Raw genomic sequence first — 24487 nt, forward strand, 5'->3', positions numbered from 1 at the left:
ATATTTCGTGTAGAGTTGTGGGATATGTCGTGTGAAGTTGTGAAATATTTCGTGTGAAGTTGTGGGATATTTCGTGTGAAGTTGTGGGATATTTCGTGTGAAGTTGTGGGATATGTCGTGTGAAGTTGTGAAATATTTCGTGTGAAGTTGTGGGATGTGTCGTGTGAAGTTGTGGGATGTGTCTTGTGAAATTGTGGGATGTGTCTTGTGAAATTGTGGGATGTGTCTTGTGAAGTTGTGGGATATTTCGTGTGAAGTTGTGGGATATTTCGTGTGAAGTTGTGGGATATGTCGTGTGAAGTTGTGAAATATTTCGTGTGAAGTTGTGGGATGTGTCGTGTGAAGTTGTGGGATGTGTCTTGTGAAGTTGTGGGATGTGTCGTGTGAAGTTGTGAAATATTTCGTGTGAAGTTGTGGGATGTGTCTTGTGAAGTTGTGGGATATGTCGTGTGAAGTTGTGGGATATGTCTTGTGAAGTTGTGGGATGTGTCTTGTGAAGTTGTGGGATGTGTCGTGTGAAGTTGTGGGATGTGTCGTGGGAAAGACTGAAATGAACTTTGTTTTAAAATACTTAATTTGTTTATAGTGGAAATAGTGGAAAACGAATCAAATCAAATTTGTGCTTTCAAGTATATTTAAATGACCATTATACAGATTGAATACACACAAAGGAAACTTATTACTAGACGATATTCGATGATACAGTTTAATAACGTTATAGCGAAGAAAACAAAAAAAAAATGTCAATGAAAAATTTTAAAAATGTATAAAAACTAAGAAAATAGAACATGTATCAAACCAAAGTCCTTGTCTTCTTTACAGATATAACACAGCCATTTCAGTCTAGCGTGTTCATATCAAACAAATCTTTACCAAGTAGAGTCATTATAGTAGAGTCATTATAGAATCACTTAAGTGAACATCAGTTACCTAGTCATTATAGAATCAATTAAGTGAACATCAGTTACCTAGCCAACTTGAAGTAAACACGGTGTCATGTTCACATTTTTAAGATTATTTTTTTCCTATATTGAAACCGTTGCGAGTTTTTTGTTTTTTCGGATCTTGCTTGCTTCGTTGTGATAAGCTCATACTCTAGACTTCTGTCTCCTTTACCACCGTGATAGACTTGGTCAGCGTTTTGGGTGAGCCGCGATTCTTGGGGCTGACACTGGTCCTGGAAGAGAGCCATGTAGTGAGTCTTTGCGAAGATCTGGAAGCTTTAGCCGCTGCATCCACTGAAGACCCTGTGTGGTGTGGTACTATCACAGGCCGTTGGGGTGCTGGAAAACGCATAGCAATCGTATATTAGCACATTAGGAATAGACGTAAACTTTAAGTCTACGATAATATACTAACATTAGAAAAAATAATTTTATTGGCACAAATGAATTCAGTGGCGTAGCATGTTACCCGTGGGCCCAGGGTTCAAGAATATCTTGGTGGGTATCTCTCCCCTCAATAAGAGAAACTTAGTGTGTGACAACAAATTGAGTTTCTTGTTCTACGACCTTTATTTCACAGGAAATAGATCTAGCATTTATTTCCTAAAACTGCTTTTTTTCTTGCCTTCTAAGTAGCAAAGTCAGAAATCAATGAATCTATTTCTAAATCTATTTCTATCAAGTAATAGAGAAACAATGACATCGATAGTTTATTTTGAAAGTCTTCACTACATCTTCAATTATTTCTTCACGGTAATTAGAGGTAGGCTCATCAAATTGTCTTTTAACTTTCCACAAACGTGTAGAGCAAATAGTAACATCCGAATCAACACCCCAAGATCGAGCTACTTCAGCAGCCAATTTTTTACATTAAGTTTCACAATTGACTTCCTTCATTCTAAATCTGAGAATAAAAACAAAATGTTTACTTTTTTTAATTCAGAAAAAAGACAAAACAGATTGAGCTTTGAAAAAGTTGAATAATTAGCAGCTGTGTCGAAATTTTAACTCATAAACACCAGGGCTATCTTCTGTCATACTATCAATGATTTTATTAACATACAGTGAAAAAAGAATGGGACGGTCTGGCTACAATTGTCTCGGCAGGAGTTATAGTTAGCAACCATTACAATTAACCTGCTTGAAGCAGTTCCTTACATTCAAGCAACCCAAGACGCAGGTTTACAGACTCTTGAAAACATTGGTTGACGTTTTGATGTTAAAGTTTCGTGTAAAGTTTCGGATATTTTGAGGGAGCGTTTTAGATTAGATTTTTGTTAAACCGGTTTTTACAAAATTGCAATTATTTTAAATTTTGGTCTTATCCCTAACTGGTTATGAGCCCAAGTGCAATAAACACCTTGGCGCCATAATTGCTACGCCACAGTCTCTGGGCCCCTAATGGTCGTGGGTCCGGATTCATTGGATGATATCAGCACTCAACAAATTGTTCAAAAACAAATTTATACACACAACGAAAATAGAGACATGTTCTAGTCAGATTTAGTATCATTTTGCTAAAAAAAAACAACAAATTTCTCCATAAATATTGTATCTGAAACAACTTAATTCCTTCTTGTCCCACTAAATATCATAAGGTTAAATTAACACATTATGATTCCTCCTATTTATTTTATTTCCATTGCCCTGTAGGAGGACGTGTACGATTGTAACCAATGATGAAGTTTACTAAGACAAAAAAATCAGAGATATATACACATGTAAGCATACACAGACACACATGTACAAATACATACACAACACACATACACACATATACAAATACATACACAACATGCATACACAAATGTACAAATACATACATAACACACATGTACAAACACACATGTACAAATACATACACAACACACATGTACAAATACATACACAACAAACACACACACATGTACAAATATATATACAACACACATGTACAAATACATACACAACACACATGTACAAACACACATGTACAAATACATACACAAAACACAAACACACATGTACAAATACATACACAAAACACAAACACACATGTACAAATACATACACAAAACACATACACACATGTACAAATACATACACAACACACACACACATGTACAAATACATACACAACACATATACACACATGTACAAATACATACACAACACACATATACACATGTACAAATACATACACAACACACACACACATGTACAAATACATACACAACACACATATACACATGTACAAATACATACACAACACACACACATGTACAAATACATACACAACACACACACATGTACAAATACATACACAACACACACACACACATGTACAAATACATACACCACACACACACATGTACAAATACATACACAACACACAACCACGTGTACAAATACATACACAACACACTCACACATGTACAAATACATACACAACACACATATACACATGTACAAATACATACACAACACACACAGAAGTAGATATGTTACCTAATTTTTTTTTTCCTTTGACTTCTGAAGACAAAAAAAAAAAGAAAGGAAATTGAAGGGCTGAGAAATTTGGATTACATGAGGCCATTGAAATATGGATTATAGAATACTAGAGATATATGAATTATAGAATACTAGAGATCTATGGATTATAGAATACTAGAGACTGTTGTGATACTGTTCATTTGTGACAACTGTAGGATGTCCATGTCTGACATAAAGTCAGACAAGCTCGCCTGATAACTTTTTAATGGCGTAGGTTGTAGGAGTTTAGCTTTTTCATGTGGTGGGAACATAAGGTCCTGGCCTGTGATGCATATTAGAGTAAAGGAGGACTACAGCACTGTAGGCTTTCAGTTTTGTAGATATGCCGGAGTCCTCTCCGTTGCCAAGCTTGTTCTTGAAGTCTGCCAAAAGCAGCACTGGCACGGCATTGGCGATATGGAACTTACCAAATGGTCTTCGCCTTAAGTCTTAAGGTAGACTTGTGTCAGTGCGACCTCGTTTGTAAACTTCAACGCTTTCTTCGCGACATGCATCTCTCAGCATGGCAGGTGTGAAGTGTTGGAGCCCAAGAGTGTTGGAGCCAGCACACAGCCCTGCTTCGCTCTAGTTGAGTCAGGAAAAGGCTTAGAGGAGTATCCATTGTCTTGATACTATAGCCATATTGATTACATGATACTATAAACAGGGCTCAATAAGAGATTGCATAAGATTAGAAAAATAGAAGCATATTGATTGTATGTAACTCATAAGCGTAGCCAGGATTTTTTTTCGGGGAATCCCCCCCCCCGCGCGAAAAACAATTATATATATATATATATATATATATATATATATCTGAGTGTGTGTGCGTACATAATTAATCTTTATTACATTCTGACCCTTTCGGAAGACGTTTATTATGCCCTAGAATAGATTCTTCCTGGAATTAGTGGAAAACTTGTTGACTCCTCGCCCTTGCTAGCAAGGGGTCTGGGGGAGCTCGCAGCGCTCCCCCAGCGCGGGGCGAAGCCCCGCCGCCGAGCACTATTTCTGGTAATAAATAGAGATGGGAAACGAACCGAACCCGAACCGAACGAACCGAACTCGAACCTCACTTATGACCGAACCGAACCGAACCCGAACTTTGAAACTGCTTGGTACGAACCGAACCGAAGGAACCCTCCTTTTCTTAACCGAACTAATTTTGCAATTTTTGCATCCCTTTTTTATATTTTGTGTTTAAAAAAATAATTACTTAAATATTTTATTTAAATTCTAATGATTCCATTATACTTTGAAAACTTGGGAGGGGGTGGTGGTATTTTGAAAAAAAAAAAAGCGGCTCGCTTTGATTCCCATGGGTTTTTCCGTACGTGCCGACTCTCCCCCTAACCTTGAATTTTCGCGGGCTGTTTGCAATATTGGTTTTGAGTCGAATAGGCGCCCTCTAATTAGATCTAGATCTAGACTCTAGTACCTAGTAAGTAGAAAGTTGACATTAAAATATTGTCACTTTTATTTGAGATGGCTGTTAGTTGAGAGTAGAATATTTTTTGACGATTAGAGAATGTAGATATCTACAATAAGTTCATTTGTGTTCTAGTTTAAAATAAATTTTAATTATCTTCTATTAAGTGATTTATTTTTACAAAATTGTGAAGTATTCCATATTGGAATATTATCAGTGGCGTAGAAAGGGTGGGGGAGGAGGGGGAGAAATGTAAAATCCCCCCGAGCCCCCACTTGAGGGGGGCCCCAAATTAGTGTTTTTTTACAATAAATATTCAATATTACGCAAAATGCAGGGGCCCCCAAAGAGGTCCAGCTCCTCCCGGGCCCCCAAATGATGAAAAATTCCTATCTACGCACCTGAATATTTTTACTATTATTCTGTTTTGCATTATTGATCATCAGTATTTTTAATGCAGAGTTTCTCAAACTTTGGGTCCTCTCCCGTGGGTGGGGATGGTTAGTACCTTGAATTGGGAGATGGGGAGACGCAACTTCTTGACAAAAAGGGGTGTCATAGAGTGTGTGTGTGTGTTTTCTGGTGGCGGTAAGAAGAGGCTAAGCGATTGATTGGTGTTTATGCATTAAAGATGTTGAAATTAGCGTAATGCAAATGTGAAACGGCAAACAATCTTGAGACATGAAAGAGTAAAGACGTTGTTTTGTGGTGACCTAGATTTTGTTTAAATATCAGTATATTTCATTAATATTACATCTCTATCTCAAATTAAATATGTGAATATTGTAATAACAGTTAGTGAGTTAGGCTATATTGAGTTGTTCACATAAGAACTTTATTTTAAAGTTTATTAAGTTTATATATTATTATAAGGCTTGTCTTTGAGTCCGAAGATTATATAGTGAGGAATGCAGTTTTTTCCCATGGCTGCGCTTGCCCAGCTGTGACCTACATATTTTGCCACATCCAGGGCAAGCATATCCACTGTTCGCAGGCGGTCGATTTAGTTTTTCTTTTCGCGTCTGCGTTTGTCCTCGGCAGCGGATTTTCTTTTGGTCTCAAATGTGTATCCCGCGGCCTTCGAAAGTGAACTCAAACTGACTCGTTCTAAGGCCGCATGCAACCAGGTGCTTTTAGCTCACCAAAACAAAAAGACTGCCTTTGGCATACGTTCGTCTCCCATACGGGATACGTGCCCTGCCCAGCATAACTGTCGGACCATAAGAAGTCCACCTATACTATCCTTACCGGTAAAAATATAAAACGCCTATATTGGTTCAATTGTACTAGCTGTTTGTAAGAGATAAACCAACGACCAACTAACAAAGAGAGGGGGCAACGAAAAAAAAAGTTTTATTTTTAGTGTAACTTATCTGAATATTAGTATAATTACATGTTTAAAAATTAAAATATATTAAGTGGAGATGTCATTTTATCTTCTAATAAGACCTTGTCAACTGAAGACTGCGTTTTGAAGAAAACATTTTAAAACATCTCCGCTAGTGTGATTCTTCTGCATTTTTTTTGTCTCAGAATAGTCGAATTTCTTCCGTATATTGCAATTTATAATAGTGACGACTTATGTGTGAAAAAAAAATCCTCGATAGAGACGTCTTTACACGAGGAATATTTCTTTAAAAAGATCACGCCCATTATAGAAGTACGTGCGCAATATGTAGGCCTACCTAGAATGTCCCTTGCATAATTCTATTGGCCAGGTCTGCCTCTTAATTACTAGATTTAATATGGCCCTCGACTTTTTTTTATTATGATGAATAGTGTTTTCTGAAAGAAAGCACATCGATATTAGCCTTTTTAAAAAATTCGCTTAGCGCCGAGTCACGCCCTGAATTAAACCACTTGCCGACTTGAGCGAAAACCTGCCGCATCTGCATTTCTATCTCCATTAAGAAATTTTTACAATGCTTTAAATGTATTTAGGCAACATTATTTTGGAAAAAGTATTGGAAAAAGTATTGCCCATAGGCCTATTATATATTGCAAAGTATTTGTTTCATTTAAAAATTCAAATAAAAAAGTTTTAACTAATAAATTGCATTAAACCTTATAACTTAATTTTGCTATTACATAATTTCATAGCATCGAACCGAGCCGAACCCGAACTTTAGACCTGACCGAACCGAACCCGAACTATACTCGTCATCGAACCGAACCGAACTCGAACTTAAATCTGACCGTACCGAACCGAACCCGAACTTTAAAAGTTGGGTTCCATTCCCATCTCTATATTGAAAGCCAACAAAATGCATATTCTGAGGTATCTACAGTGCATTATCTTGCTATTAAAAAGTTTTATTTCAAAAACCTAATGTGCTATTCTTACTGACTTAGACCCTCTTCGGCGCATTTTCTGACAAGCTGTTTCCGCAACTCTTATTTTGCGTAATTCATTTTGTCGGCCCGCAAAACCTCGTGCAACGCTGTCACAACCTTACTAAGGGTTCGACTCACAGTTCGGGATATGATTTCTTTGATTTAGACCCGATCTCTATAACTGACTCCTAAAATCTGTCTTAGCCATCTTTGTTGAGCCACATTTAGTCTTTTTCAATTTTGGCAGAAGACTACACACACTTTATTAATGGAGCCCAATCCACTGGTAGAAATGTGTAACCTTTCTTGACTACGCTCTTGGAATTATATGCCTGTATTTCGCTTTAGATTGTATATCGAAAAGGAAAGTTTTTTCGTCAAAATCATATGTTGAGTGGTTTTAAACTAAAAAATCTCTGGAGATTTTTTTTTTTTTTTAAAATTCAAAACCCCATTTAGCTACGATCATAGAATTTGGTGACTGTAGTTGCTTAAAAAAAATATTGAAGAGAGAGGTTTTCTACTCTTAAACGCTCTGTAGGGGAATTTTAAACTCAAAACCATCTGGAGGGGTTTTAAACTTTAAAGAAAAAGCCATCTGGGGGAGGGGGTTTTAAACTCAAAACCCCCTTTGGCTACGCTAATAGATTTTATAGTGTGTAATTTGCTTTTTTTTATATTGAAGAGGTACTTTTTAGCTTCAAACCCCAACTGGAAGGGGGGGGGGGGTTAAACTCAAAACCCCTTTGGCTACGCTCATAGAATTTTGAGTGTGTAATTTCCTTTTTTTATAATGGAGAGGGGGGTTATCGTAAATTTTGGAGGGGGTTTTTAAAACAAAATCTTCCTTAACTGTGCTGATGGAATTTGGGGATTGTTGTTTGCATTTTTTTGTTTTCTTTTATAGAAGAGGGGGATTTAACTGCAAAAACCTCTGGTAGGGGGTTTAAAACTCAAAACCCCCTGTAGGGGGTTTTAAACTCAAAGCCCCTGGTAGGGGTTTTTTAAACTCAAAACCCAATGGTAGAGGGATTTGTATCTCAAAACCCCCTGTTAGGGATTTTTAAACTCAAAACCCCTGGTAGAGGGTTTTTAACTCAAAACCCCCTCGGCTGTGCTGTGGTAAGTGATGATTTAGTATTAAAATCTCACCTAAAATAAACAAAATGAATAAAAAATCAGTCACCCGCAGGGGGGGAATTTCATTTCGGGGGGGGGGGGGGGGGGTTGAACCCCAACCCCCCCCCCCCCTGGCTACGTCCATGATGTAACTGTATCGCTTTATAAATCATAACTTGTTACAGCTAAAGCAAAAACATGGTCACAACAACAATATAAAAATATACTTTAAAAAAAAGCTTATATTACGCGTAGTTGTGTCAATTAGTTTGGATCAGCCATGCATTAAATTTATAATAAATCTGGACCATGGCCGACTTAAGTTATCGGAGGCTCTAGGTGACGTGAATTAAGTGACCCCCGAATGAAATAGAAAATTGGCTAATTCAGATATTCAAGCATTTTTAAGAATGCTTCCGTCTGACATAAACCAGTGCTTTAAAAGACAGTTAGGAATCCCTCCAAATATTCATTGATCTCTACTAGTGTACTCACACTGTTACATATTTTCAAAACCATTTGGTGACCGGCCATCAGGTGTACACTGCAAAACGATAGAAATAATATTTCGAATTTGAAGATTTTTAATATTTTGTTGTTGTTCAATGCGACATGACCGATCAGAGAGATGAATCCCATTTCTACAGTTCTTTATCTAAAGTAATGATCATGAGTTTCATTTCTTTGTTTATACATCGTAAATGATCTTCTAGGCATAGATCGTACTATTCTAATATTCGACCGATCCCGAAATGTGCTTCATGGACGATTCACGATCAGCTAGAACACTGGTCATGTTTTTCCAAACGATATTTCCTGCTGAGAACAATTGGCAGCCAAAACAAAATAAAGCATTTTATGGTTCAAATGAACTAGCCAACGACGACCTTAGCATTCATCAGTTCGTAACTTCCAAATAGAAATGCCATTTCTCACCTTACGAATTTTTTCCCCAGAATCATGATCCTTTTTCCACCATTAAACACGTTCCTTATAGCCAATTGAAGATGTCTATAAGCCTGGATCTTTCCAATCGACGACAATTTGCCGGCTGTCGTCTGCAACGCTTGTACTTTACAACTTCCATGACCGCTTTCCTGACTTCTTCCGTAAAATTAGCCGATTTGTTGACCGCTTTCCTGACTTCTTCCGTCAAATTAGCCGATTTGTTGACCGCTTTCCTGACTTCTTCCGTCAAATTAGCCGATGGGTTGACCGCTTTCCTGACTTCTTCCGTCAAATTAGCCGATTTGTTGACCGCTTTCCTGACTTCTTCCGTCAAATTAGCCGATGGGTAGACCGCTTTCCTGACTTCTTCCGTCAAATTAGCCGATGGGTAGACCGCGCTTGTTTCGACGTTAGTGTACTACTTCAACAACTTGTGGGAAGATTGTGTAACAATTATTTTGTTTGATATCTCGAACAAGGGAAAGAAATTGATTTGACTGAGGTGGTGGTATAAGCTGAATTATTCCCCTTTATTGTTCGCGCACTGAACGGAAACAAACAATATATAAATATACCATCTTACTTATACACACCTCACTGGCACAGTGGTTAGCACGGCGGCCCGTGGAGGCGTCAGCCAGGAGATCGAATTCAAGTCGTTCCCACCCCCTTTTTTTTTTGTAAATGCAAAAAGCAATTACGGTAAAATCCACCCAAACAAAATAATTAATTACAAATAGTTAATTAACTAATTGTTTAATTTTTAAAATTGCTTTTGTGTTGTCAGGTAAAAGAAACAATGGTGTAAAATTTCGGATTGATCGAAGATTGGGTGTGGGAGAAATAACTTGTACAAACCTTTTTTCCCGACAGAGAGAGTGAGTTGATTTAAGCTTTGTAACAACTGACTTACTACTGTCAATGTAAAGTACTATCACCGCATGCCTTATATGTTAAATGCCTCAGTCTTGCATACGTTAGAGACCGTTAGTCAACTTATTACTCAGAGTACAGATCTCATAAAGTAATGACTTACTGCATAGTATCAATAAAAAGCTTAACAAGATGAATGTTAGAATAGCCGCAAGGATGTAAGTGGTCAGTTTGGTCCCTGGGAAAAAAACATACACATATATAATAATGATAATTTAATTTATAGAGCGCTGTTAACAAACAAAATGGAGGCTCAATGCACTGTCATAACATTACAAGCATAAACACGAGAGCTACCATGACAAACTCATTTAAACAGGTAGGTCTTAATGTTCTTCTCGGATGTAGTGTTGCATGTTGTCTATCTGAGATCAATAGGGAGTGTACACATACACACATTCGAAGTCTGCATTAATGAAGCTGACATTTTCGAATTTAAGTTGCTTACATTTTATTATTATTATTAGTATGAGCATTATGAGCCCTTTTTGTTACCTTAGTCTACATCCTATATGTCAGTTTTGTCATGCTTACTGATCACTGTTCTTATGTAAATAGGAATTACGCACACAATTATTAGGAGATAAAGGGATGGGGGCGGACGCGCCCAGACGCCTTGAACCCTGGGTAAGCTACTGTTCTAGACACTGGTTTTACCGGCTCTATTTCTTGATAGTTGTTTATGTTTCTAACGTTAGAGAGTCTGATGTGTAGCACGACCGAGTGTCTTCTAGTTGATCTTTCTCTACCTCTCTCTGCCTGTCTTTCGTTTATAAACATCTTTCGATCATAAGACAACAACCTAATGTTTTGTTTTGTAACTAATGACAAAGATAAATGATACATATTATTATTATTATTTATGTACTCGGAACTCCCATAAGGCTTATGGTGATTTCACTAAGCTCTAGTCGAATGCTACTCACCTAAACTGAAAACAATGTCGTCTGTCCTAGTTTGGTTGACCTTCACGTCAAGGTCAGGAAGTTGAACTGAAACGTTGAAGGGACGACAAACGAAATTCTTGAATGAAAGAGTCAGCCGAGACACCAGAGATAACAAGAGATAGATGGATGAGCAGATAGATGTGCGCGCGCACACACACACAAACACATACACACACACCACACACACACACATACATACATACATATATACATACATACATATATATATATTGGCATCCTTCATCTCAAAGCACACTTCCTCGTGTGGCTGTGGAGCCCTATTTTGGAGAGACACTCACGTCCACAAATAGCGAATTTAAGGTGGCTTTTGCTTCGGTGGTAGAGGAGCTGGCCATTTTTTTGGATTGTACGTTTTTCTTCCTGAGCTGAGACCCATATTTTTTCACTGTCCATAGCTTTCTTGGTCACTGTCTCTCTCTCCATCTGTTGCGGTCTAGAGCTATGTCTTCCCAATGGTCAGTATTGATGTTCACTGATTTGAGGTCCTGTTTTATTACATCTATGTAACGGAGGTGGGGGCGACCAGTCGCTAGTTGACCATAGAGGATGACTTTCGGGATGCGCTTGTCCTCCATCCGGCGAACATGTCCAAGCCAGCGCAAACGGCGTTGTCTGAGAGCTATAAAAATGCTGGGAATACCAGCAGACCGTATGATATGTGGCCAAAAATGTAAAGTTCATGTTACTGTAGCCCACATTTAACGAGGGTGTCATGTGGCCAACACAACGACCAACCGCCTTTACTTTCCCCCCTACTAATGTCAGGTACCCATCAGAGCAGGGGGGGGGGACTCAGCGCCTCATATAACAAATATAGATAGATAGATATATAGATAGATAGATATATAGATAGATAGATAGATAGATAGATAGATAGAAAGATAGATAGATAGATAGATAGATAGATAGAAAGAAAGATAGATAGATCGATAGATAGATAGATAGATAGATAGGGATAAGAAGAGAGACAGAGATAAGAAGAGAGACAGAGATAAGAAGAGAGACAGAGATAGGAAGAGAGACAGAGATAAGAAGAGAGACAGAGATAAGAAGCGAGACAGAGATAAAAAGAGAGACAGGGATAAGAAGAGAGACAGAGATAAGAAGAGAGACAGAGATAAGAAGAGAGACAGGGATAAGAAGAGAGACAGAGATAAGAAGAGAGACAGGGATAAGAAGAGAGACAGAGATAAGAAGAGAGACAGGGATAAGAAGAGAGACAGGGATAAGAAGAGAAAGATAAGAAGAGAGACAGAGATAAGAAGAGAGACAGGGATAAGAAGAGAGACAGAGATAAGAAGAGAGACAGAGATAAGAAGAGAAACAGGAATAAGAAGAGAGACAGAGATCAGAAGAGAGACAGGGATAAGAAGAGAGACAGAGATAAGAAGAGAGACAGAGATAAGAAGAGAGACAGAGATAAGAAGAGAGACAGAGATTAAAATAGAGACAGGGATAAGAAGAGAGACAGAGATAAGAAGAGAGACAGAGATAAGTAGAGAGACAGAGATAAGAAGAGAGACAGAGATAAGAAGAGAGACAGTGATAAGAAGAGAGACAGGGATAAGAAGAGAGACAGAGATAAGAAGGGAGACAGGGATAATAAGAGAGACAGGTATAAGAAGAGAGACAGAGATAAGAAGAGAGACAGAGATAAGAAGAGAGACAGAGATAAGAAGAGAGACAGAGATAAGAAGAGAGACAGGGATAAGAAGAGATACAGAGATAAGAAGAGAGACAGAGATAAGAAGAGAGACAGAGATAAGAAGAGAGACAGAGATAAGAAGAGAGACAGAGATAGGAAGAGAGACAGAGATAAGAAGAGAGACAGAGATAAGAAGCGAGACAGAGATAAAAAGAGAGACAGGGATAAGAAGAGAGACAGAGATAAGAAGAGAGACAGAGATAAGAAGAGAGACAGGGATAAGAAGAGAGACAGAGATAAGAAGAGAGACAGGGATAAGAAGAGAGACAGAGATAAGAAGAGAGACAGGGATAAGAAGAGAGACAGGGATAAGAAGAGAAAGATAAGAAGAGAGACAGAGATAAGAAGAGAGACAGGGATAAGAAGAGAGACAGAGATAAGAAGAGAGACAGAGATAAGAAGAGAGACAGGAATAAGAAGAGAGACAGAGATCAGAAGAGAGACAGGGATAAGAAGAGAGACAGAGATAAGAAGAGAGACATAGATAAGAAGAGAGACAGAGATAAGAAGAGAGACAGAGATTAAAATAGAGACAGGGATAAGAAGAGAGACAGAGATAAGAAGAGAGACAGAGATAAGTAGAGAGACAGAGATAAGAAGAGAGAAAGAGATAAGAAGAGAGACAGTGATAAGAAGAGAGACAGGGATAAGAAGAGAGACAGAGATAAGAAGGGAGACAGGGATAATAAGAGAGACAGGTATAAGAAGAGAGACAGAGATAAGAAGAGAGACAGGGATAAGAAGAGAGACAGAGATAAGAAGAGAGACAGAGATAAGAAGAGAGACAGAGATAAGAAGAGAGACAGGGATAAGAAGAGATACAGAGATAAGAAGAGAGACAGAGATAAGAAGAGAGACAGAGATAAGAAGAGAGACAGAGATAAGAAGAGAGACAGGGATAAGAAAAGAGACAGAGATAAGAAGAGAGACAGAGATAAGAAGAGAGACAGAGATAAGAAGAGAGAAAGGGATAAGAGGAGAGACAGGGATAAGAAGAGAGACAGAGATAAGAAGAGAGACAGAGGTAAGAAGAGAGACAGGGATAAGAAGAGAGACAGGGATAAGAAGAGAGACAGGGATAAGAAGAGAGACAGGGATAAGAAGAGAGACAGAGGTAAGAAGAGAGACAGAGGTAAGAAGAGAGACAGGTATAAGAAGAGAGACAGAGATAAGAAGAGAGACAGAGATAAGAAGAGAGACAGAGATAAGAAGAGAGACAGGGATAAGAAGAGAGACAGGGATAAGAAGAGAAAGATAAGAAGAGAGACAGAGATAAGAAGAGAGACAGGGATAAGAAGAGAGACAGAGATAAGAAGAGAGACAGGGATAAGAAGAGAGACAGAGATAAGAAGAGAGACAGGGATAAGAAGAGAGACAGGGATAAGAAGAGAAAGATAAGAAGAGAGACAGAGATAAGAAGAGAGACAGGGATAAGAAGAGAGACAGAGATAAGAAGAGAGACAGAGATAAGAAGAGAGACAGGAATAAGAAGAGAGACAGAGATCAGAAGAGAGACAGGGATAAGAAGAGAGACAGAGATAAGAAGAGAGACAGAGATAAGAAGAGAGACAGAGATAAGAAGAGAGACAGAGATTAAAATAGAGACAGGGATAAGAAGAGAGACAGAGATAAGAAGAGAGACAGAGATAAGTAGAGAGACAGAGATAAGAAGAGAGACAGAGATAAGAAGAGAGACAGTGATAAGAAGAGAGACAGGGATAAGAAGAGAGACAGAGATAAGAAGGGAGACAGGGATAATAAGAGAGACAGGTATAAGAAGAGAGACAGAGATAAGAAGAGAGACAGAGATAAGAAGAGAGACAGAGATAAGAAGAGAGACAGAGATAAGAAGAGAGACAGGGATAAGAAGAGATACAGAGATAAGAAGAGAGACAGAGATAAGAAGAGAGACAGAGATAAGAAGAGAGACAGAGATAAGAAGAGAGACAGAGATAGGAAGAGAGACAGAGATAAGAAGAGAGACAGAGATAAGAAGCGAGACAGAGATAAAAAGAGAGACAGGGATAAGAAGAGAGACAGAGATAAGAAGAGAGACAGAGATAAGAAGAGAGACAGGGATAAGAAGAGAGACAGAGATAAGAAGAGAGACAGGGATAAGAAGAGAGACAGAGATAAGAAGAGAGACAGGGATAAGAAGAGAGACAGGGATAAGAAGAGACAGGGATAAGAAGAGAGACAGGGATAAGAAGAGAAAGATAAGAAGAGAGACAGAGATAAGAAGAGAGACAGGGATAAGAAGAGAGACAGAGATAAGAAGAGAGACAGAGATAAGAAGAGAGACAGGAATAAGAAGAGAGACAGAGATCAGAAGAGAGACAGGGATAAGAAGAGAGACAGAGATAAGAAGAGAGACAGAGATTAAAATAGAGACAGGGATAAGAAGAGAGACAGAGATAAGAAGAGAGACAGAGATAAGTAGAGAGACAGAGATAAGAAGAGAGACAGAGATAAGAAGAGAGACAGTGATAAGAAGAGAGACAGGGATAAGAAGAGAGACAGAGATAAGAAGGGAGACAGGGATAATAAGAGAGACAGGTATAAGAAGAGAGACAGAGATAAGAAGAGAGACAGGGATAAGAAGAGAGACAGAGATAAGAAGAGAGACAGAGATAAGAAGAGAGACAGAGATAAGAAGAGAGACAGGGATAAGAAGAGATACAGAGATAAGAAGAGAGACAGAGATAAGAAGAGAGACAGAGATAAGAAGAGAGACAGAGATAAGAAGAGAGACAGGGATAAGAAAAGAGACAGAGATAAGAAGAGAGACAGAGATAAGAAGAGAGACAGAGATAAGAAGAGAGACAGAGATAAGAAGAGAGAAAGGGATAAGAGGAGAGACAGGGATAAGAAGAGAGACAGAGATAAGAAGAGAGACAGAGGTAAGAAGAGAGACAGGGATAAGAAGAGAGACAGGGATAAGAAGAGAGACAGGGATAAGAAGAGAGACAGGGATAAGAAGAGAGACAGAGGTAAGAAGAGAGACAGAGGTAAGAAGAGAGACAGGTATAAGAAGAGAGACAGAGATAAGAAGAGAGACAGAGATAAGAAGAGAGACAGAGATAAGAAGAGAGACAGAGATAAGAAGAGAGACAGAGGTAAGAAAGACAGGGATAAGAAGAGAGACAGAGATAAGAAGAGAGACAGAGATAAGAAGAGAGAGATAAGAAGAGAGACAGGGATAAGAAGAGAGACAGAGATAAGAAGAGAGACAGAGATAAGAAGAGAGAGATAAGAAGAGAGACAGGGATAAGAAGAGAGACAGGGATAATAAGAGAGACAGGTATAAGAAGAGAGACAGAGATAAGAAGAGAGACAGAGATAAGAAGAGAGACCGGGATAAGAAGAGAGACAGAGATAAGAAGAGAGACAGAGATAAGAAGAGAGACAGGGATAAGAAGAGATACAGGGATAAGAAGAGAGACAGAGATAAGAATAGAGACAGGGATAAGAAGAGAGACAGGGATAAGAAAAGAGACAGAGATAAGAAGAGAGACAGAGATAAGAAGAGAGACAGAGATAAGAAGAGAGACAGAGATAAGAAGAGAGACAGGGATAAGAGGAGAGACAGGGATAAGAAGAGAGACAGAGATAAGAAGAGAGACAGAGGTAAGAAGAGAGACAGGGATAAGAAGAGAGACAGGGATAAGAAGAGAGACAGGGATAAGAAGAGAGACAGGGATAAGAAGAGAGACAGGGATAAGAAGAGAGACAGAGATAAGAAGAGAGACAGGGATAAGAAGAGAGACAGAGATAAGAAGAGAGACAGAGATAAGAAGAGAGAGATAAGAAGAGAGACAGGGATAAGAAGAGAGACAGAGATAAGAAGAGATACAGAGATAAGAAGAGAGAGATAAGAAGAGAGACAGGGATAAGAAGAGAGACAGAGATAAGAAGAGAGACAGAGATAAGAAGAGAGACAGAGATAAGAAGAGAGACAGAGATAAGAAGAGAGACAGAGATAAGAAGAGAGACAGAGATAAGAAGAGAGACAGGGAGATATTGGATAAAGAAAAAAAAGAGAGAAAGTCAGAGTGTGAATAGTTCAACATAAAAACCAATGAAACACTAGGAGTGGAACATAAACAACTTAATGCCATCCTGTGATCGAGTCAGTAACACCAGATGTGTCAGTGTGCCTTTGTTGTGTCAGTAACACCAGATGTGTCAGTGGGCCTTTGTCGTGTCAGTAACACCAGATGTGTCAGTGGGCCTTTGTCGTGTCAGTAACACCAGATGTGTCAGTGGGCCTTTGTCGTGTCAGTAACACCAGATGTGTCAGTGGGCCTTTGTCGTGTCAGTAACACCAGATGTGTCAGTGGGCCTTTGTCGTGTCAGTAACACCAGATGTGTCAGTGGGCCTTTGTCGTGTCAGTAACACCAGATGTGTCAGTGTGCCTGATCGAGTCAGTAACACCAGATGTGTCAGTGGGCCTTTGTCGTGTCAGTAACACCAGATGTGTCAGTGGGCCTTTGTCGTGTCAGTAACACCAGATGTGTCAGTGGGCCTTTGTCGTGTCAGTAACACCAGATGTGTCAGTGGGCCTTTGTCGTGTCAACTATTTTAAATGAGGAAAGTGTTGGTAAGCCAGTTATCTTGTCAATCAAATGTCAATTGAACTATTAGTCCAGTGAACCAAATGTCAATTGAACTATTAGTCTAGTGAACCAAATGTCAATTGAACTATTAGTCTAGTGAACAAAATGTCAATTGAACTATTAATCCAGTGAACAAAATGTCAATTGAACTATTAATCCAGTGAACAAAATGTCAATTGAACTATTAATCCAGTGAACAAAATGTCAATTGAACTATTAATCCAGTGAACAAAATGTCAATTGAACTATTAATCCAGTGAACAAAATGTCAAGTGAACTATTAGTCCAGTGAACAAAATGTCAAGTGAACTATAAGTCCAGTGAGCCTCTTGTCTTGACCCACTTGTCTGGGAACCATTTTTCACTCCAACCCTTCATGGCTCATCCAGCACTGCTTACCTTGTAGATAGCAGGTACGAGAAAACCGGCGCCTACAGTGGTCTTCGTACGCTAAATACAAATTTTGGTTAATTCTGGCCATGGTGTAGGTGACACTGATGCAGTCCTCATTGTAGACGGTTTGGTTGTGCCCGTTGTAGGATAGCAGCAGCATGGGAGTATGCAAACCTTCGACACAAAATTTGACTTTTACTGAAGTCTGTTGTGGGAAACTGGCATAGCACGTCTTTCTGAGGTCAAAGGTCTTATTGTTGATCGTTAGATTCCGTTGGAGCGCATCTGATCCAGAAACCATAAAACGAAAATACAACATTAAGCATTTCAAAGATTTAGTGATAAGGCTTCAAGCATCTAGGCCATTCTAGGGTAATAATTGTTTAACAAAATGTTTACTAGGTCATGTCTCTCCTTCCAAACTAAAGAGACAGTTTAATGATAAATAATGATATTTAAGGATTTACCCCCCCCCCCCACTCTAAGACATTCTCCAATAAAACCCGAGGGTGTTGTTTAGTAACGTTAGTGACCAACAGTCGTTAACCCGAGCCTGATGTTGAGTAGTCATTAGACGCAGTAGACAGACTTAACTCTTTCTCTCCGTAATTATTTACCACACTCTGGTGGAAAGAGTTAATCATCCATATTCCCCTATGATGTACTCTGTATGGTACATACTTTTGCATGTAGCGCCAATAAACAGGAAAAACATTGCAGTAGGATTCTAACGAAACATATAGATCTAATATTCAGCGAGCGAGAGAGAGAGAGAGAATAAAGATTAAACCAGTTGTTAGGTCAAAACGTGTCTAGCGCTTTATAATCCCAAACTTTTCAGACTATGCTGTCCTTGTCTTTCATTGTGTTATATACACGTCTGCTCCTGCGAGAATGAGACTACTGACTATTTGATACAATGTTAGGCCTCTTGTATGAATAGAAAGAGACACAACAGAACTCTTCTAAAACAACAGTCTTTGAATCTTGTTCCTGGACTAGAGAAAACACACGTACACAACGAACGTACAGTTTGAAACTTTTATTGACATGTGTAACGACAATTTTAGTATTTAAAAAAACATGAACTATATTAACTTGTATAAATCAAACATTTTGTTATGTTTAGAAATACAATTTAAATTTATTTTCCTTCTGTAAGTGAGCTAATCTATTCATTGTTGTGAATTAACAATTATATTTACTTTGGTAAATCACTGGGAATGTCGGCTGATCGTAGGCGTGCCCGTTGATTTGGATAATATTTTTGCTGTAGTTCAAAAGGGCTGTTGCGTAGTAGCTAATGACATAGATTGTATCCTCGGTTTGATTACAATAGCAGGTAGAGCTAACAGACTGATTCGTCCTACACCCAACACCTAACTGTAGGCCACAGATCTGTTGAACACAAAACAATGTGGGTATATAGGAGTCAAGACATTAGATTTAGACTCTGCCAGTCCTACGACATATACTTTTTAAAGTGTTTTTTTTTTATTTTGTACATTTCTATGCAAAAAGTAAAATATAAAATAAAAGCAAAAGCAAAAAAACAAAAAACACCGAATTAATTAAAGGAAAAAAAAAGCGTCAAATATCTCCAGGACTAAAGTATCACATTTTGTGTGAGTTTGTGTAAGCTAATTTTCATAAGAGTGTGTCTTGAAAGCTAACTGAAAGGGGAAATTGTGTTTTAAAAATTACCTTAAATAAAATAGTGTGTCTTAGACACTAACTGAAGGACAATAGGGTGTCTTAGAAGCTAACCGAAGGAAGAAGTATGTCTTGGAAGCTAACTTAAGGACTAGAATGTGATTTCTTAAACATTTTAATGTATTTTAAATTGTCTACATATCTTTGATTGTTTCGTATTTACTTGGTTGAAGAGTTACGACTTCAAAATTTTAAGTTACAAAGAAAATTGTCGTTAAATAAAATTAGAAATACGACTGATTCAAATGTTTAATAATAAATTGTTTAGAGTGTCGATGAATTATTACAATTAATATACCGTAGAAAGTCATTTATCCGGACGTCAGTTATCCGAGACGTCAAATATATGGACTGCCTTTTTTTATGTTTTACAGTACGGTATCTCCGTGCATGAGGTGGCTATCGAGTATCCGGACAGACTCCGGGCCCAACTTGATTAGCGAGGTTCTACTGGAAATAGTCTTTTTTGGAGGCATATCTTTTACCTTCTGAGAGACAAAAATAACAAGATTACAAAGAGAGTTTGTGTTACACAAACTCAGAGGCGGCCCCCGTCGAAGTCGGATCCCTGTCGGATCTGCATATTCGCAAATAATATTCAAGAGGTGATTTAATTTTGATATAAAATGTTTTACACGATTCGGATGTTCCTTCAGAGTTGAAGATAATTACTTCCTAGTCCAAACCTCCCGCAGGACGACGGGGGATGGGAGCGGGCAGGGTTTGAACCCTGGGCCATCCATAAATCTGAACGACAGTCCAGCGCGCAAACCGCACGTCCAGGCAGCCATCCGATGGTCAAAAGTAATAATGTTTCAAAGATTCATTTGCCGTAAATTTAAATTTAAATTTAATAAAAAAATAGTAGATTAGTTTTAGTATATTAAAACATTACAATATTGATCAAAACGTTTGGAAATGAAAATCTACACTTTTTTTTTACACTTTAAGTTTAGAAATTGAAATTCTACATCTTAATCTAGTCTATTTTAGTCTAAACTAGATCTAGAAATTCTAGATCTAGACTCTAAAATAATTTTAATTAGAATATAAATCCAGATCTAGATATACTGTAATAAAAATCTAGATCTAGTTTAAAAAATCTAGATTAGATCTAAATCAAGATATCATTCCTTTTTTAAACGCGAGTCACATAACGAGGCTTAATAAACATTACTATACCGAGTTCTTTTTTCATTTCATTTAAAGAATTCATTCCATATAACGTCAGAGGGAAAAAAAACACTACGTCACACGGCCAAGCTAGACTAAAAATCGCCTTTATCTATAAGAGCCATTTATCGAGTGTTCATATACTTTGGTGCACCGAGTGCGTTCTTTAAGCATTTCATTTAAAGAATTCATTCCATATGACGTCAAAGGAAAAAAAACACTACGTCACACGGCCTAGCTAGAATAAAAATCGCATTCATCATTACGAGCCTTTTATCGAGTGTTCATAGACATTGGTGCACCGAGTGCGTTCTTTTAGCATTTCATTTAAAGAATTCATTCCATATGACGTCAAAGAAAAAAAAAACACTACGTCACAAGGCCTAGCTAGACTAAAAATCACCTTTATCAACACGAGCCATTTCTCGAGTGTTCATAGACATTGGTGCACCGAGTGCGTTCTTTTAGCATTTCATTTAAAGAATTCATTCCATGTGACGTCAAAGGAAAAAAAAACACTACGTCACACGGCTTAGTTAGACTAAAATATGTTTTCATTAATACAAGCAATTTTTTCGAGGGTTAATAGACATTGGTGCACCGAGTGCGTTCTTTTAACATTACATTTAAAGAGTCCATTCATATGACGTCAAAGAAAAAAAATTCCATTACCTCACAATAGGCTAGTACCGGTACCATAAAAAAAAATGTCTTTATTTACACGAGATATTTAACGAGGGTTCATAGACATTGGTGCACTGAGTTCTAATAGATATTATTTAAAAAGGATCAAAGCCACATTGTTTTTGCGTTTTGTCTGTCAGTCGGTCTGTCCGTTATCTTGATATAAAAAAAACAACTAAAAGTTATTAAAAATTGATTAACCTTTATTTTACGTTTCAAAACATCGCAATAATTTTTAGGTATGAACACAATTGAAAAGTTTATATAATAGATTGTTCCGGATGTTTGTATAAATAGTAAAAGAAAAAGAGAATTTCAGATAAATGTAATACCGTTAATTAAATTTTTTGGATGGTCTCGTATAAAAATTAGATGTACTACAGCCACGTGGAGAGATTTTCATACCTTACTTTGGTGTTTGGATTCTGTTTTCCTTAAAAATCGGAACATAATATTAACGATAATTAGATTTTTTAATGTTTTATGTAGAAAGTTAAATGTACTGTAAGAGAGTAGGGAGTTAAAATATTTTTCATAAAAATCCGTAAAAACATTATTTCGTAAATGAGAAGATTATTTGTTTATTAATTAGAAGAGGGAGTTCAAACAATTATTTGGCGTTAGTAGATTTTTAAATAAATTCGGAAATTTCTGGCGACGATTTGTAAGAAACAAAATCCGGAACTTTCTTTATCGATTACAAAACTTCTATGTTATGTTTTACAAGAAAATTAAATGTCTAAAAAGTAATTTTCAGTAATCAATTCTAGTAAATTACTTTTTTTAAAAGCCTTATGCGATTTCAAACAAACATTAGGCATAATTCATATTTTATAAAACAATATCCGGAACATTTTTACACTTAATGAAATATAAGTCAGTATAGAGATTATGATTTAGCATTAATATGCTATTTACATAAAAAACGGAACAACATATTATTGATAATGTGTTTTTGCAACGTTTAAGCATGGAAATTGAATGTAATATAAGTTAGAAGAGCAAACAAACATTTGTTGGCGTTGATTAGTTTTGCACAAAAAAATCCGGAACAATCAATTTTAGATACTTAAAACTATTGAGATGTTATGGGAGGAACATTAAAGGGTAAATCAGATTTTCAATAGCTTTTAGAGTTCTAGTTTTTTAAATCTAATCGTGACGGACAGACCGACCAACAGACAAAACGCACAAAAATAAGCTTCTTTTATTCGGATGGGGGCACTAAACAAAAAATAAATAAAATCGGATTTTAAAAAAAAGTTTAAGGAATTGGTTTAGCACCTGATCATGTTGCGACGTTACGCTACTGCACGAAAATCGCTGCATAAAAAGTCCATTTAAAAAAATGTGCGTGATATTTACATACAAAGTGCATTATTAGCTTTTATAAACAAACAGAAATGTTTTCTTTTAATTTTAGCAGCTAGTTGACCAGAAAAAACGTCTTTAACTATTATTTGTATTTGTTGTAAACATTTCCTGTACATTTTAAAAATATATTTGACTTAGTGATACTGAAAATACACAAAAATTGTCCATCTTTGTTAGCATATTGTAACATTGCCTCCCTTACATTTACGTAATTGTTTTAGAATTGGTGTATTTTTATGAAAAAATCGCTTGCATAATTAATTTTATAAATTAAACGGTTTGCTTTTAGAAAACCAAAAGTAGCCGTTGCACCTAAACTTTTCAAGCCGGATTTAATGATGAAATAATATTTTTCGTATCTCTTCTAGTTTTCGAGATCTGAGTGTGACAGACGGACAGACGGACAGACGGACATTTTGCACAAACCTAATAGCGGCTTTTTCCCCTTACGGGGGCCGCTAAAAATGAAAGACTCCTGGTTAAGCGACTGTATAGTTCTACTAACTTCCTACTAGTCCAATGATAGGTCTTTAGATCTAGACTTAGAAGACGATGCACAACAGTTTCCTGAACATTCATTTATTCAACTCTTGAACCAATAATGCCGTACATTCGAAATTAATTTCCAGACGCGATAGTCGTCTCACAACGCGATAGTCCTTTCGAAACAGATGCTGGATCTGTTTCTAAGCCAAGTTCTGTAGCTAAATTTAAATTTTATCCTTTTCTGCTTTGACAAATTTGAACAGTCAAATTAAAGTTTTCATGTATGGCCAAAGAGCTATTAATTCTTTTTTCAGCGATATACACGAACCGTTAAATTTCTACGAAAATCGTTAGGGTCACTTTTGAAATCATCGTCCAGTGTTCAGGTTCAGGGTTCCATGAAGTTCTGGGGACGTTAGCAACAGTAACTTTGTGAAAGTGTTAAAGACTTTTCTGAGGTATTTAAAATGCATATTACAGTGAAACTATGATATGGCAGCATGTTGATGAGCAGTAATGTATAGTCCATGGATGAATTTAGATTGCCTACGTCAGTACGTAAAACAATTTAGACTACCTACGTCAGTGTGTGAAAGAATTTAGTTTATTTACATCAGTACGTGCAAGAATTTAGACTACCTACGTCAGTGTGTGAAAGAATTTAGTTTATTTACATCAGTACGTGCAAGAATTTCGATTCCCCAATTGAGCCACTGCGTAGCTTTAGATTTACTTACAAAGGAAGACTTGTTGGTTACTGGGCTGACTGCTTCCAAACTAAAACTTGTTGGTTACTGGGCTGACTGCTTCCAAACTAAAACTTGTTGGTTACTGGGCTGACTGCTTCCAAACTAAAACTTGTTGGTTACTGGGCTGACTGCTTCCAAACTAAAACTTGTTGGTTACTGGGCTGACTGCTTCCAAACTAAAACTTGTTGGTTACTGGGCTGACTGCTTCCAAACTAAAACTTGTTGGTTACTGGGCTGACTGCTTCCAAACTAAAACTTGTTGGTTACTGGGCTGACTGCTTCCAAACTAAAACTTGTTGGTTACTGGGCTGACTGCTTCCAAACTAAAACTTGTTGGTTACTGGGCTGACTGCTTCCAAACTAAAACTTGTTGGTTACTGGGCTGACTGCTTCCAAACTAAAACTT

General features: G+C 37.5%; 1 protein-coding gene across 13 annotated transcripts in view; it reads right to left on the minus strand.

The window, feature by feature from the left end:
• Positions 1 to 611: 611 nt before the first annotated feature.
• Positions 612 to 24487, minus strand: part of LOC106053650 (uncharacterized) — a 28149-nt gene continuing 4273 nt past the window's right edge. For 2 of the 13 annotated variants that reach the window (XM_056031094.1, XM_056031093.1), the window contains exons 2-8: positions 24069 to 24487; positions 19107 to 19299; positions 17908 to 18186; positions 11145 to 11210; positions 10322 to 10396; positions 3432 to 3455; positions 612 to 1283 (exon numbers count right to left, since the gene is read on the minus strand). The exon at positions 24069 to 24487 is cut by the window's right edge and continues 349 nt beyond it. In XM_056031094.1, the coding sequence (XP_055887069.1) occupies positions 1096 to 1283; positions 3432 to 3455; positions 10322 to 10396; positions 11145 to 11210; positions 17908 to 18061 (507 nt within the window). In that variant the 5' untranslated portion in view covers positions 18062 to 18186; positions 19107 to 19299; positions 24069 to 24487 and the 3' untranslated portion in view covers positions 612 to 1095. Of the gene's footprint in view, positions 1284 to 3431; positions 3456 to 8832; positions 8882 to 10321; positions 10397 to 11144; positions 11242 to 17907; positions 18187 to 19106; positions 19300 to 19912; positions 20103 to 24068 lie in introns of all 13 variants that reach the window. The other 11 variants (XR_008778208.1, XM_056031095.1, XR_008778216.1 and 8 more) reach the window with 11 other exon arrangements.

Source organism: Biomphalaria glabrata, chromosome 5, assembly GCF_947242115.1.
Source record: "Biomphalaria glabrata chromosome 5, xgBioGlab47.1, whole genome shotgun sequence".
Lineage (NCBI taxonomy): Eukaryota > Metazoa > Mollusca > Gastropoda > Planorbidae > Biomphalaria > Biomphalaria glabrata.